Raw genomic sequence first — 14254 nt, 5'->3', positions numbered from 1 at the left:
TGCTTACTGCGTCCCTTTCTGCGTGTCAGCGCTGCGTCCCTGCCGCATGATGGATAGCAGCTTGTAATTATATATGGGGGAAAGCGCTGAGCAGGCCGGATCCAGCGGGAGGGGAGGTAGCAGCCTGGGCCTGTGAGGGTTAATTTTATTCTCTAAATAATATAAAAAGTGCTGAGTCGTCACCTTGCGCCTGAAGTAGAAGTCCTCAAATGGGCCCTAGAGAGTTTATAATATTCCACTGAATCAAGTGAAACTGTTAACCTTGCTTCATAAAGCCAGGGCTTGTTAAAGAGGCGCGTTCCCTTTCCTTTTGAATAATTTAGGCTGGGAGTAAGTCTCTGCTCCTTCCCTTTCTGGGGGCCATGGGGCTGCTCCAGGTCTTACCACTCGGGGTAGCCTCTGCCAGCTGGCAGACCGACTCTCCTGGACCTGAGGACAGATTGGTGACGGCAAGCTGGGGACTGTTTGTAGAACGCCTCTCACTGTCAGGGTCTGGTGTATCCTCACGCTGGAGTAGAAAGTGGCAAGTGTGTCACTGTGTCACTTCCTCCCACTTCTGCTTGTGACCTAGGGCACACTTTGATCACTTGACGGATGCGATGCCAGCTTTGCCTCAGCGTGTATCTCCTTAGATCATGAGTATTCTGGGTAACGTGCCCCAGGGCACAGAGCTGACGAATCTGTCTTCTGTATATGTATACCTGTGCATTTGGGGTGTGCGTGTGCATGTGTGTGCCTTTGGGCACCATCCATTTGTGTGTGTGTGTGTGTGTGTGTGTGTGTGTGTGTGTGTGTGTGTGTGTGTGTGTGCATGTGTCCCAGCTTTTTCTCCCTCTCTGCTGAACCTGCTCACAGCTCTCCACTCTAGCCAGTGCCTCCTCTGTCACCTCCTGCATGTGCTGAGGCCTGTCCAGGACCCCTGGCTGCAGGTTTCAGCGCTGTACTAATCCGTCCCCTGACCTTCTTGGCTACTGAAGCGCCCCAAGCCCTCCCATAGCATCTTTGGTTTTCCTGCCCATTGCTGTCCTTCAATCACCCCAAATCTTTATTTTGGGGTGCAACCCTTTTATATTCCCCATAATTTATGAGTCTGTTGAAGGGCCTACCTTCATCTGTGATCACAGAGAGCTCCCATATTTGGTATTGCTGGCTCCATTAGTTGTGCTGAGGTGGTTGTGGGTAAGGGTCAGACTCCAGTCCAGCCTGCCCTGCCACTTGTAGCCATGACCTACACAGGTCTTAACCACTAGGGATGCTTCTTTGTCTAGGGATGAGGGCTCTGCCTCCCACATGGGGCTGTGATGGTAAAAAGGGCCATGTGATGACCGTCTTGTGCAGGCCGCCGTGTACTCTCTGAACTCTATTGTTGATTTGCTCGTCATGTGAGGCCGTTACGTAGTGTGCTTTTATGTAGTGAGTGTATTTCTCAAATGAAATCCTAATCTGTCCTCTTGCCCTCTGAATGTGGAGGCTTTAGAGGAAGTAACAGATTCATTGAGACATAACTCACAAAGCACTAAGTTTTAGTGTCACAGCTTTTGGTATATTATTTTTTGTTTCTTTTTGGTGCTTGGGACCGAGCCTGGGGCTTCATGCACACTAGGCAAGTACCCCACCATAGAAATAAGTCCTCGTTGCTCATGTTTGGTTTGGTTTGATTTGGTTTTTTAATTATGGTATGAAATGAAAAAGAAACGTTGTGATCCAGAGCTGGGATGTGACTCCTTGGTAAAGCACCCGCCTTCCATCAGGAAGGCCCTGAGTGTGAGTCCCAGAGCTGTGGAGCAGATCTGCGGCATACCACGAGTAGCGGTGCTCCTTATCCTGGCCTTCTTCAGGCAACAGCTCTGTCTTGAATTCAGTTTACGGTACTGAGCCAGGACACACACCTGTAATCCCAGCACTTGGGATGCAGAGGTAGGATCAGTGCAAGTTATGCTCAGTCTGGTCTACATCCCGAGTACTAGGCCAGCTAGGGTCACACAGCAAGACCTGTCTCAAAAGTAAGTACATAGTCACAGTAATCTGCAATTACCACCACTGTGAAATATTTTCAAAGCTTTTTCAGCACCCCAAACTGAAATACTACAAGTACATTAAGCAGCAACTGTCCTTTCCTCCCTGTCCCCAACCCGGCAGCCTTGTCTAGGCATTTCACATGATAAAATCAGCGTTTGTTCCTCTGTGTCTGGTGTCTCGGTTCTTTTTCTCAGCATAGTGTTTTCCGGGTTCATGTCACAACATCTATAAGAACTTCATTCCTTTTCATGGCCACATAGTATTCCATCACATGCATGCAGGCATTCTGTCCATCCCTGCATGTCTGTAAATAGACATGGCTTAGTTCCACCTTTTGGCTGCTGTGAAGGATGCTAGAACACTGGCATACAAGTATCTGCTTTTACTTCCTTGCTGGATCATATGTCAATCCTATATTTGTCTTTTTGTAAAGCTGCCAAACTGTGTTCCATGGTAACTGGACGACTTCACATTTCCATAAACAGGGAATCCTCCCCACCGCATGTTGTGAACTCCTTTGTTAACGCTGATAACAATTTTGTATGGGTGTCTTGGCATTTTTGAAACAAGATCTGTCATCTGAAGACAGACAAAATGTTACTGCTCCCATTTCAATGTGAAGGCCTTTTGTTACTGGGTGAATAAAGTGGCAAAAGTGGACATTCCCCTCTTGTTTTCCGCCACTGAGCATGATGCAGCCTTAGGCTTCATATGAAGTGTGATGTTGTAATTTCAAGGTAATGCTGACCTTACGGGAGAAGTTTAGAAATACGTCCTTCTTTCCAGTTATGAATGGTTGAAAAACCTCAGGGCTAATTCTTTGTTAAGTGGTGTAGTAGAACTCAGCAGTGGAGCCTGCAGTCTGAGGCTCTTTCTGGAGAAGTCTTTTTACTCAGTGCTCTGGGATAGAGAGTGAGTTTTCCAAAAGTGTGTTTGGCTAGAAGTTCTATCATCCCATTGCTCTTTGCACAGAACAGCTGTTTCGTTGATCTTTCTCTATTGGTGTTTTTCCCTTTTCAGATTCATTGTTTTCTGTTCTTTTTATTACTTGCTTCTGCTTGCTTGGCATTTATTTTGCCCCTTTCCTCTAGGTTCCTGAAGTGGGAGCTTAGAGTACCGTGAGGTTTCCCTTTTTCTGAGCATGTTTGCTTAGCTGTGTGCCCAGCACTGTGGTGCTGTGCTCTCCCTCAGGCCTCCTCCTGTCTCTCCTGCTGCTGCTTTCTGACCAGGGCTAATCCAGAAGTGCTGCTCAGTTTCCAGGAATCTGGAAGTGTTTCTTGTTGTCTTTCTGACCTTGATTTCATCTCCTCATAGTAAAGAATATACTCTGTATAATTTCAGTATTTCTCTGCTCCTATCCCCACCCAGCTTGGACTCAAACCCATGCTAGGCAAATGCTCTACACTAAGCTACATTTCATCCCCAGCTATTTCAGTTTCTAATGGCCTATTTGTTTGTTTGTTTTGGGTTTTTCAAGACAGAGTTTCCCTGTGTAGCCCTGGCTGTCCAGGAACTTACTCTGTAGATCAGGCTGGCCTTGAACTCAGAGATCCGCCTGCCTCTGCCTCCTGAGTGCTGGGATTAAAGGTGTGCACCACCACTGCCTGGCTCTTTGGACCTGTTTTGTGACTCCGAGAGTTGTCTGTCTTGAGTATTTTCTACAGGATGGGAGAGTGCAAGCAGCAAGACCCAGCTTTCCTTCCTAGCTGCTCTTTTCTTACCAAAACATGTGGCTTGTTGCTGACCTTCAGTTGGAAACAGCTTGCATTTATACCTGTAAACGCAGCTACATTGTCATTTATGTAAAGGCTTTAAACTGTGGTTTGTTTGTTTGTTTGTAACAAAATCTCACTATGTAGCCAAGGCTAAACTCAAACTTCATATCCATGTGTTTCCCAGGGGTGAGACTACAGCCTTTCCCCAGCTGTGCTTGAAAACATGTCGGACCACAAATGCCAGTTTTGTATTGTTATGTGAGAACATTAGACCTCAAGAAACATCACTGGGTAGGGAAAAAGGAGCTGCTGTGGTGCCCTGAAAAATGTTTTCTTTTGTTGGATAAAACATTCTGTGATTCCATAATAGATTTTGCTATTGAAAGATTTTTAAAATGTTTCCTTTATTATTATTATTGTATGCATATATATGTATGAGCATATATAATGTGTGTACATATGTATGTGTGTACATATACATATACACATATATACACACAGGATGTGGAGGGGGTATGCACATGCTGTGGTGCATGTGTGCAAGCTAGAGGACAACTCTGGAGGCAGTTCTCTTTCCACTGTCACATTGGTGTCAGGAACTGGAGCTAAGTGGCCAGGCTTGTGTCATCAACTCCTTCACCCACTGAACTATCTTGCTGGTCCTAGAGATGTTTTTGAGTTTTGTATTGTATCCTTTCGGAGTTTTTGTCTAGCTTTCTCTTTTCTTTTTTTCTTTCTTTCCTTTTTTTTCCTTTGAGACTCAATATGTAGTTAAGGATGATCTTGAACATTTGATCTTCTTGCCTTTATATCCAGAGTGCAAGCATGCCAGGTGGGGCATGTGCATTTAGGGTAGCTGCTTCCTCTTGATGGCGTCACCTCATAGAAGGCCTTCTGGCTCTGTCTTCTCTGCTCTGCTGCCTCCTTTTCAGATTGAGTTATGGCCCTTCTTTTCTTTGATGGATCAACTCTATAATTTAGCCTTTTTCTATATGTGTGTTTGTGTGATACTGAAATTTTATATGTTTTTATTGTATGTGCCTTGAGTATTTTGCCTTATGTATGTCTGTGCACCACTTGTATGCATGCAGTATCCGTGGAGGCCAGAACAGGGCATTGGACCCCCTGTAACTGTAGTAACAGAGAGTTGTGAGCTGTCATGTGAGTGTAACCAGTGCTCTTAACCTCTGAGTCACCTCTCCGACCCCCCACCCCATGTATTTTTTATTTTCATTTTATTTTTAATCATGTATACTTGTATGTGTCTGTGTGTGGGTATGTGTACACGAATGCAGGTGTACATGGAGGCCAGAGGCATCAGATCTGTTTGTGAGTTGTGAGCCGTTTAACATGGGCACCAGGAACAGAACTCTGGTCTTCTGGAAGAGCAGCACATACTCCAAATCACTGAGCCATCTCTTCAGGCACACTTTCTGGAAGTTTGTTTTTTGTTTACTTGTTTATAAAGATTTATTTGTAGCTGGGCAATGGTGGCACACACCTTTAATCCCAATACTTAGGAGGCAGAGGCAGGCAGATCTCTGTGAGTTCAAAGTTGGCCTAATCTACAGAGTGAGTCCCAAGGATAGCCAGGGCTGTTACACAGAGAAACTCTGTCTCAAAAAACCAAAGAAAAATATTTATTTATTTTTATTTTATGTATGAGTGTTTTGCTTGCATGTATTCTGTGTACCACATGTGTGCCTGGTGGCTGCTTAGGCCAGAAGAGGGTATTTGAGTCCTGGAACTGGAGTTAGATGGTTGTGATCCGCCATGTGGGTTCCTTGAACCAAACCCAGGTCTTCTGCAAGAGCAGCCAGTGCCTTTAACCTCTGAGCCATCTCAAATGAAGCTGGAAAGAGAGAGAAGATGAATGGGAACAGCCCTGTCTCAGGCATCAGTGAGCCACAGTGATGAACCAGAGCACAGTGAACACTGCAGAGAAAGAGAAACCTGTGGTGGCCATCTCAGGAGCAACGTGTTTGTTCTTACTGTTTCAGTCTCAGTTGTTTACATCTTTTATTTAGTGGTCTGTATATGTGTGCACACACACACATGTGCCTGCATGCATATTTGCCACAGCATGCAGGTAGAGGTCAGGGGACAACCTGCTGGACTTGGTTCTCTTTCCTTCGGCATGTGGGTCATGGAGATCGAACTAAGACCTCAGAGTTGGTGGTAATTGCCTGAGCTTGTGAGTCATTTCACTGGCCCAGGTTCTTCTCACTGTGTAGCCTTGGCTGTCCTGGAACTCAACTATATAGACCAGGCTAGCCTCAAACTTGAAGAGATCCAGTTGTCTCTGCCTCCCAAGTCCTGGGATTAAAAGTGTAGGCCACCATGCCAGGTCTAGGATGTTCTTTATAGTAAGAATATGTTCTTTGCCATCACAAATTTGCCTAATTTCAACTTTGAATTAAGGTTGGATTTTATTAAATAATTCATTTCTATGGAGGTGATCTAAAACTTTATCCTCTTAGTTAGCCTTGTAATATACTAATTTCTGTTTATCACTTCTTATTTTTTCTTAATTTTTATAAACCATTTATTTGTGTATTTGTGGGTGTGTGGATGAGTGTACCATGTGCATGCAGGTGCCTTCAGAGGCCAGAAGAGGGCATTAGATACCTTAGAACCTAGTTAGGGTTAGTTATGACTTGATTGACATGAGTTCTGGGAACTGAAGCTGGGTCCTCTCAGTGTTAGCCTGCAAGCCATCTCTCCCACCCTGGCTGTCCTGGAACTCACTGTGTAGACCAGACTGGCCTGGCCTCGAACTCATAGAGATCCACCTACTTCTACCTCCAGAGTGCTGGGACTAAAGGCTTGAGCCACCATGCTTGGTGCTCTTTTTTATTTCAATTTTCATTTATCACTGCTGTGTGTGAGGGGGCCACTTGTCATGGCATGTATGTGGAAGTCAAATGACTGCTGTGGATTTCGCTCTCGTTCCAAGCCATTGTGTGGATTCCCGAAGCTGAACTCAATTCATCAGGCCTTCAGAGCAAGACTTTTACCCACAGGACCATCTGCCAGCCCCCAGTCGTCTTTCTTACTCAACTTTTACCTTTTGTTTGTTGATTTTCTCATGGTCCTGGTCACTTAGTGCTTCTTCATGCAGCTTCTTCAGGTGCAGAGTTGGCCTAGATGTTCTCCTCATGACAAGCCTTGTTCTTTTCAAGACTCTCTGGCCACATAGACTGTGGTTCTCTGTTTTACTCTTCTGTGGATTTGATTTGTTCATGAAGTAGAATTGTGTCTTGTAAATTCTTGAAAAATTATAAAGAAAACTCTTTGGGTTGGAACTTCCTTAGATACTGACTGAAATTCCTTTATGGCAATAGGAAAAATCCAAGTTTTGTTATTCCTTGTCAGTTTTTCTGGAACTTGTCAATTTCACCTGTGAATTCAGATTGATTGGCATAAAGCTTGTTCTTGATGTGGCATAGGTCTTTTTTATTAATTTATTTATTTTTCTATTATCAGCTTGATACAGTACAAATTCTTATCTTAATAGTGAAATGTTTCACTGAAGCTTGCCCAGTGATTGAGCAAAACCAAAACTTATTATAAGACACAGTCATCCTAGGGTCCCCCCTGCTATGTAGCCTCCCTGGTTCTGTGGGTTGCAGTCTGATTGTTCTTTGCTATATATCTAGAATCCACTTATGAGTGAGTACATACCATGTTTATCCTTATGAGTCTGGGTTACCTCACTCAGGATGATATTTTCTGGTTCCATCCATTTTTTTTTAAGTGCAGGTGATTGAGTCAGAGGCTTCCCACACAAATGGCTTACACTGTATCACTGAGCTGCACCCTGCCTCATGGCTCTGTTCATCCTCAGCATCTAATTTGGCTTCTGTAATAGCATTGCCTCTGTGTTGGTCCCTTGCTTCCTGATGATTAGTTATTATTACAAGGGACGCCTTTTGAGTTTCCTGGCTTTAACTCCTGCTATGTTTTACCTCTTTCCTTCACATGTCTTTGGTTCATTTTTCTGCTTCCTCTGATCTCTGGAGATGGAGCCTCTTTTCCACACAGACACCTAAGGCTCCAGGATTCTAGGGACCACACTGCCCTCCACAGACGGTGGCGCACTGTCATAGTGTTCCTTCATATAGTCCAGCTGAGAATCCAGCTGCTTATGGAGCAGTGCAAGCCCAACTCCAGGTGCTTGGGTATGTCACTGTCAGGCCTTTGCATCAGTGAGGGGCCTGTGTCCAGGTCTGGGAGTGAGGTGGACCCCATCTCTGTGTCCTAAGCGCCTGTGTCCAGGTCTGGGAGTGAGGTGGACCCCATCTCTGTGTCCTAGGTCTGGGAGCCAGGTGGACCCCATCTCTGTGTCCTAAGCGCCTGTGTCCAGGTCTGGGAGCCAGGTGGACCCCATCTCTGTGTCCTAAGCGCCTGTGTCCAGGTCTGGGAGCCAGGTGGACCCCATCTCTGTGTCCTAGGTCTGGGAGCGAGGTGGACCCCATCTCTGTGTCCTAAGCGCCTGTGTCCTGTTCTGGGAATGAGGTGGACCCCATCTCTGTGTCCTAAGCGCCTGTGTCCAGGTCTGGGAGTGAGGTGGACCCCATCTCTGCTACCTAGGAATTTTCTTTCATCATTTGCGTTCTCATCATAGCCCTTGGATGATCTAAAGGAAGTTCTTTACTTTCTTCCTAGGGTTTTTGGTGTTTTTCAGGAACATTAGACCAGTTTAGCACTTTCTGGGAAGAATGCACATGTGTTTTAAGGGGGGAGGGGAGCAAGTGAAAGTTGTTTTTCATTCATTCAGAAAATTTAACATGTAATCAGTGGAAAATAAAATTCCATATTTTGCATTCATTTTTTTTCCTGCCAAGTTTAAAGTCCATCATGTTTGACCATCATGTTTCAGTGTGTCTCTGAAATTCCATCTCATTTTAGGTGCTTGTGGGCCACAGCATGGAGTAGTGGGGTCCAGGCTGCCTCTGGGCTGAGGTCTGCCTGTCTGTTACAGCTTGATGAACAAGTGTGTGGGGCCCTCGGCACTACTTGAGTGTCACTGTTCACACTGGACACACACACACACCTGCACGGGCTCACATGCAGGCCACATGCTCACATGCATGCTGGCCGTGAGTCTCTTGTTCTCTGGCCACTCCAGCCTTTAGTTTCTCTCTCTGTCGGGCTGCCCTGAGTTTTCAGCCCAGGTTGCTAGCTGGGCCCAGTGCACAGGAGCTCACATTCCCTGTAGAGTGAACAAGTGAGTCTGTGAAGGGAGGACCGTGCCTTCCCCTGCTTGCAGGGCAGGTGGAGTGCCCACATCACGGGAGCGCGTCCCACCAGGGCGCTTACTCTGTGCGGCTCTTCTCGGGGCAGCTGGACGCCTGCTGAGAAGTGCGTGTCCACTCTGTGCGGCTCTCTGCCAGGCTTTGTCCTAGTTGTGGGAAGCAGGGTAGGGGATACCCTCCTCCCTCACAAGATACATTCTAATAGATAGGTCATAAGGCCTGTGAGTCCTGTTTCTTCCTGGCCTACCATTCTATACCCATGACTTAGCATGGGCTGCTCTGGTACCGTGGCTGATTTTGAGTTTTCAACTTTTGACAAATCCTGTGAGTTCAGGGGGGTGTCTCATTTTGACCTGGGGCTTCTTGTTTCCTGGTCCAATGGGAAGTATAATTTGGGTGCCCAAGATTAACTAGGCTCTGGTTCTCTCTGCCAAGCTGTGCCCATCCAAACTGGGGGGGAGGGTAACCCTACCTTGGAGAGGCTTTGGAGTTGTAGCAGCTGGACTAGAGTAGAGCTTGGGAGCCCTGAGCACACATCTCTGGGTCTCCCCCCTGGCTGGGCCTAGCCACTGTACACTGGGCAGAGGCTGCTGGAGTCCCTGGTGTGGTCTGGTGGACAGAACTGAATCTTAGTCTTGGCCTGGGACACCTGCTGCCTGGCATGCCCTCCCCCTAGCCTCTACACTGGTATAATTAGCCCCATGACAGGTGCCATGGATCGAGTGCCTGGCCCAGCCCTAACCCAGTGATGCCCGGCCTCAGCCGACCTGCCTTGCCTGCTAGCCTGGGCTCCTGGCCCAAACCCTATGAGGTCCCCTGAGGCCTCAAGCCCCACCCTCCTTCCTCTGCTCCAAACACACCCACTGGAACAGAGACAGACAGACAGAGCAGACAGGCAGAGCCCCAGCAATGGCCTGGCCTCAGGCTCTGGGAATCCCCAGGCAGGTGCTGGCCCTGGCCCTGCCCTCAGTGCATGTCCAGGTGGAACAACTGTAGCCTGGTGGCCTCATCATTCCAGCAGGCAGCCTTTAGTGAGACCTGCTGGGCAGCTTACGGGGTCAGGGGGCTCCCACTGGGCTGTATCTGGCCTCCTCCCTGTGTGTAGCCATAGCGTCCGCTTAGCCCTACCAACCATTATTCTTCCCCAGTGCAAGAAGAAGCACACGCTGCTGTGTCCTGACTTTGCCCGCAAGGGTATTTGTCCCCGTGGTGACCAGTGCCAGCTGCTCCATCGTAACCAGAAGCGCCATGGCCGGCGGACAGCTGCACCTCCTACCCCAGGGCCCAGTGACGGGGCCCCCAGAAGCAGGGCCTCAGCTGGCCATGTACTCAGGTGACAGGTCATATAGGTGCTGTGTATGTGAGCGTATGGGAACTGGAGGTGGCCCGTCCCTGCTCTAAGGACATTTAGGACCCTCTGGGGTAAAGTCTCACCCCAAAACGGTGGGCTTCAGATCCAAAAGGGAATCTCAGTCGGAGGCAAGAGCTCCTAAGATGCCTGTATTCTAGATCCCTAAATGTGGACAGAGTCACAAACACCCCCATGCATGGAGGCTTTCCGAAACCCTCTCCCTACTTGGTGGGAGGAGTATGCCCATGGAGGATAGGGAAACCAGAACTGTGCCTATCTCCTATGGATTGTGGGGACTCCCTACAGATGAACCCTAGGCCCCTTAGATCTGTATAGACATACCCAATAGCCTCTAGGGTTGGGTATGGAGGCGAGGGTCTAGAAGCCCTGTTTTAGGATAGGTGCCATGCAAATAATTGACAAGCACCCTCTCTCTCCAGTATCTGTGGGAGAAGTCACCCACCCTCACTTTGTTCCCCCTTTCATGCAGGAAGCACTCGACTGCTCAGCGCCCTGTCAGACAGATGTCCAGTGGTCTGGCCTCCAGAACCGAGGCCCCAGTCTCGCCCCCCCACTCCCCAAGGGTATTAGCCTCCACCTCTACCCTGTCTTCAAAGGCCACCGCTGCTTCCTCCCCTTCCTCCTCCCCCTCTCCTAGCTCCCCCACCCCATCCTTGGACCAGGAAGAAGCCGCCTCTGGGACAGGTGGGACAGGCTCCGGAACAGGCTCCAGCAGCCTCTGCAAGCTGCCGTCCTTCATCTCCCTGCGTTCCTCCCCGAGCCCAGGAAGCCAGAGCGGGCCCCAGTCCCCCAGGAGCCCCCGCACCAAGGACTCAGGTGAGCAGTCTAGCCCCTCCTGGATCTTTTAAAATGTGCACTTCAGAATGGCATCCCTGGGTGGGGCCTGGGAGTCAGTGTACCAGGTGCCCAGGGCAGGCCAGGGAGGAGCAAGCACAGCAGTGGCCGTCTTGAAGACCACCCCAGCGAGGGCTGATTTAATTAGAAAGCACCCATTTCTGTTAATTTGTTCTGGAAGATCACCGCACACTCCTGGAGAGAACAGATGTTCCCTCTCCCCAATGAGCGTTTGGGGCTTGGTAAATGGCTCCACTCAGCCTTGTTTAGGAGAGAAAAGAGGATTTTATGGCTGCAAACGACCCTTTCTGTAAACATTTTACAGCTCTCTGCGCGTTTGAGTGACGATAAACCCCACGCAGCTCGGCGGGCTGCAAATTTGCGACCATACGGCTATCATTTTATTGTCATATTTCACGGCCGTAACGTTAATGGAAGATGCTTGCTGCAGGCTTCTCTAACAGCCCCACTGAGCACACTGAAGCGCCTGCTGTAGGGGCTGCCTCCTGGTTACATCGTCCTTCTTGGGTGCAGAGTGGATGATACCAGGCCCTTGCCCAACTGGAACCTAGATGGGGCAACAGTTCCCTCCATGTAGGTGGCCACTGGCTAGCGAGCAGCTGTGGACCCCGAGGCAGCGTGTGTCTGTAAAGATCATGAACCCAAAAGTTAAGCCAAGGACCAAAGGAGCCACAGGGTTCTTAAACCCGACATATAGTTTGGACAGACTAGAGGAGGGCTCCAGAAAGCTCCTGAGGCTTGTTCGGCCAGGAAGGGAGCTGGAGGGGCAGGTGCAGCTGAGCCTGGGACAGTATCTGGCAGGAAGCCTGGCTGTGCCTGTTGAAGCCGCCCCGAGGACAAATGGGGGCTAACCTGGCCGAGGCTGTTGAATCTGCAGGCCTGGGCCCAGCTGCTGGGCCTCACTCCTGTCTTTGGCTGGCTGGCCAGTGAATGGAATTAACAGCCCTGAAGAAAGGAACCCGCCATGAGAGAGGTCTACAGGGGCACGTGGGCCGTGCCCCAGAGCCACATTGAAATAGCTGTGGCCAGCGGGACACTGTCAGTGTGGGAGAGTGGTACAGAACATTATGAAGAGAATGCTCTCGCCAGGCAGGAGCCCTCAGGACATGCTGCTCCGGGGACCCTCTCTTTCCTGCCCCTCCTGCCTCCAGGCCCTGTCAGCTTCCATTGGTCTTACTCCCCTCACCCCTTTGGGGCCACCTGCTTGCACCCATCTCAGTTTTCCATGTGGGAAGCACACCTGCCTTGTCTGTGTCTGGCAGCCCTGCTCCAGGTGTGAGTGTGGCATGTGCCTGCGTGTCTGCACGCACCGGTAATTATAGCTCAGCCTTCAGAGTGGTGTGGCTCCCACCCGCGGGCCGCCCCCTCTACAGGGGCTGCTGGCCCTCCTAAGCTGCCGCCCAGCCCAGGAAGACCTTGAACTGGCCCAGTCCCTAGTCCCCTTCCCTCTCTGCCCCTCGGGGCCTGGCTGGTGGCAGGGACTGAATAGATCAGAGCTGGAGGACAAGTGGCTCCTTGCAGACCCTCGCTGCCTGCCAGGCCTGGGCTGGTAGTTTGCCCTGTCCTGAGCCTCAGCCAGAAACTTGGAGTGGGGAAGTTCCTTCTGGGCTGGAGTGGCTTGATGCTTGACCTTTGCTCTCTATGTAGGGAAGCCGCTCCACATCAAACCACGCCTGTGAGGCTCCCTGGGGACCAGCCCGCACCTACCTCAGACCCTCACCCCTGGAGAGGATGGAGGCTCTACCCACCTGCTCCTGAGGAGAAGCAGCCTGCCACTGAGCCCAGCTGGGGCTATAAGCAGGGCACGTAGCTCCTTCCATTTGGCTTACAGCCTTTGGAGGCCTTTGTGTGCCCAGGCCTTGTTCTCCTTCCTCAAGCCAAGGCCCTGTCCATTCCCTGTTCTCCCCCTCCCCCCAAGACACTCAGCCTCACACTAGGACTTACCCTGGCTCCCCACCCATCAGGGTGCCATGTGAGGTTCACCCTGGTCTGTCTCTTGTGGTGGGTGTGGCAATAGCTGTAGGATTTGTACCCAGCCCTCCCCATCCAGGACTCCTGCCCGGGGAAGAGGCCTGGCCAGGCTTCTCTGGTGGGCATTTGATGTTCAGCAATAAAGGTTTTATCCTGTGTCTAGTTGGTCTGTCTTGAGTACTACATAACCACAGGACCCTGGACATACAAGAGAGGAGCCCTCTCCTACCTTTGCAGGGCTAGTCCTGCTCTAACCAACTCTGGTGTGACTCAGGCTCGGAAGCAGCCTTTCCCCTTGGCCAAGTCAACACAAATGGGGTTTGCTGGGTTTCAGAGCATAATCTGATGTTATGTGGGACAGGCTGGGACCAAGGCAGAGGAGGAGAAGGCCTGGCTACCCCGGGGAGGAGCATGGCTTGGAAAAGCTTCATCTTCAGGTGTCTCTAGCAGACTGGGTTGAGATCCTGGTTCCTTCTGCGTAGACACTGGATAGGAAAACTGCACACAGGGTCATTCAAGTGCCCCTTCCAAGGGTGAGGCATGGACCATCAAAGGATTTGCTTGCAGGCCCTGAGTGATGCAGGCCAGCAACCTCCTGGTGTGTGTACTGAGTATTTGTCTAGACCAGCTACTGCCCGTGCTGTAGTGTAGTGTGTGAGACACTGCCATGGTGGCCTGGGCCCATGCTCCCTCCTGTGACCCAGAACCCCAGGCCCCTCAGCCTTCGCTGTACCAAGTCTGTCCTTCAGGATCCCGGTGCCCAGTCCACACACAGGTGGTAAAGACCTCTGCCCCCCAGGCTCTAGGAGATACAGGTATGCCGTTTCACGCTTCACCACAGTCCTGCCAAGGAGGCGAGTTTCCTCACCTAGGCCTCCATGAGAAAACACGTTTATTCACAAAAACTGTCCAGCATAGGCAGGCTTAGCCATGTAGCCTGGCACCCCTCACCATCACCCTTTCACTCTTACTAAGGCCCACTGTGGAGAGTTCAGTAGAAGGGTGGGCTCTAAACCTGGACTAGTCCAAAGAAAAACCTGAGACTCAGCCATCAGTGAACGGAT

At 49.9% G+C, this 14254-nt stretch overlaps 1 protein-coding gene across 1 annotated transcript in view; it reads left to right on the top strand.

Moving 5' to 3' along the window:
- Zc3h3 (zinc finger CCCH-type containing 3) overlaps nucleotides 1-13352 on the top strand; it is an 84051-nt gene extending 70699 nt beyond the window's left edge. The window contains exons 10-12 of the mRNA XM_016007647.3: nucleotides 10141-10325; nucleotides 10834-11180; nucleotides 12867-13352. Of these exons, the coding sequence (XP_015863133.1) occupies nucleotides 10141-10325; nucleotides 10834-11180; nucleotides 12867-12898 (564 nt within the window). The 3' untranslated portion in view covers nucleotides 12899-13352. The remainder of the gene's footprint in view (nucleotides 1-10140; nucleotides 10326-10833; nucleotides 11181-12866) is intronic.
- The last annotated feature ends 902 nt before the right edge of the window (nucleotides 13353-14254 follow it).

Source organism: Peromyscus maniculatus, chromosome 20 (genome assembly GCF_049852395.1).
Source record: "Peromyscus maniculatus bairdii isolate BWxNUB_F1_BW_parent chromosome 20, HU_Pman_BW_mat_3.1, whole genome shotgun sequence".
Lineage (NCBI taxonomy): Eukaryota > Metazoa > Chordata > Mammalia > Rodentia > Cricetidae > Peromyscus > Peromyscus maniculatus.
Note: the sequence above shows the minus strand (reverse complement) of the source record. Positions and strands in the feature narration are given on the sequence as shown.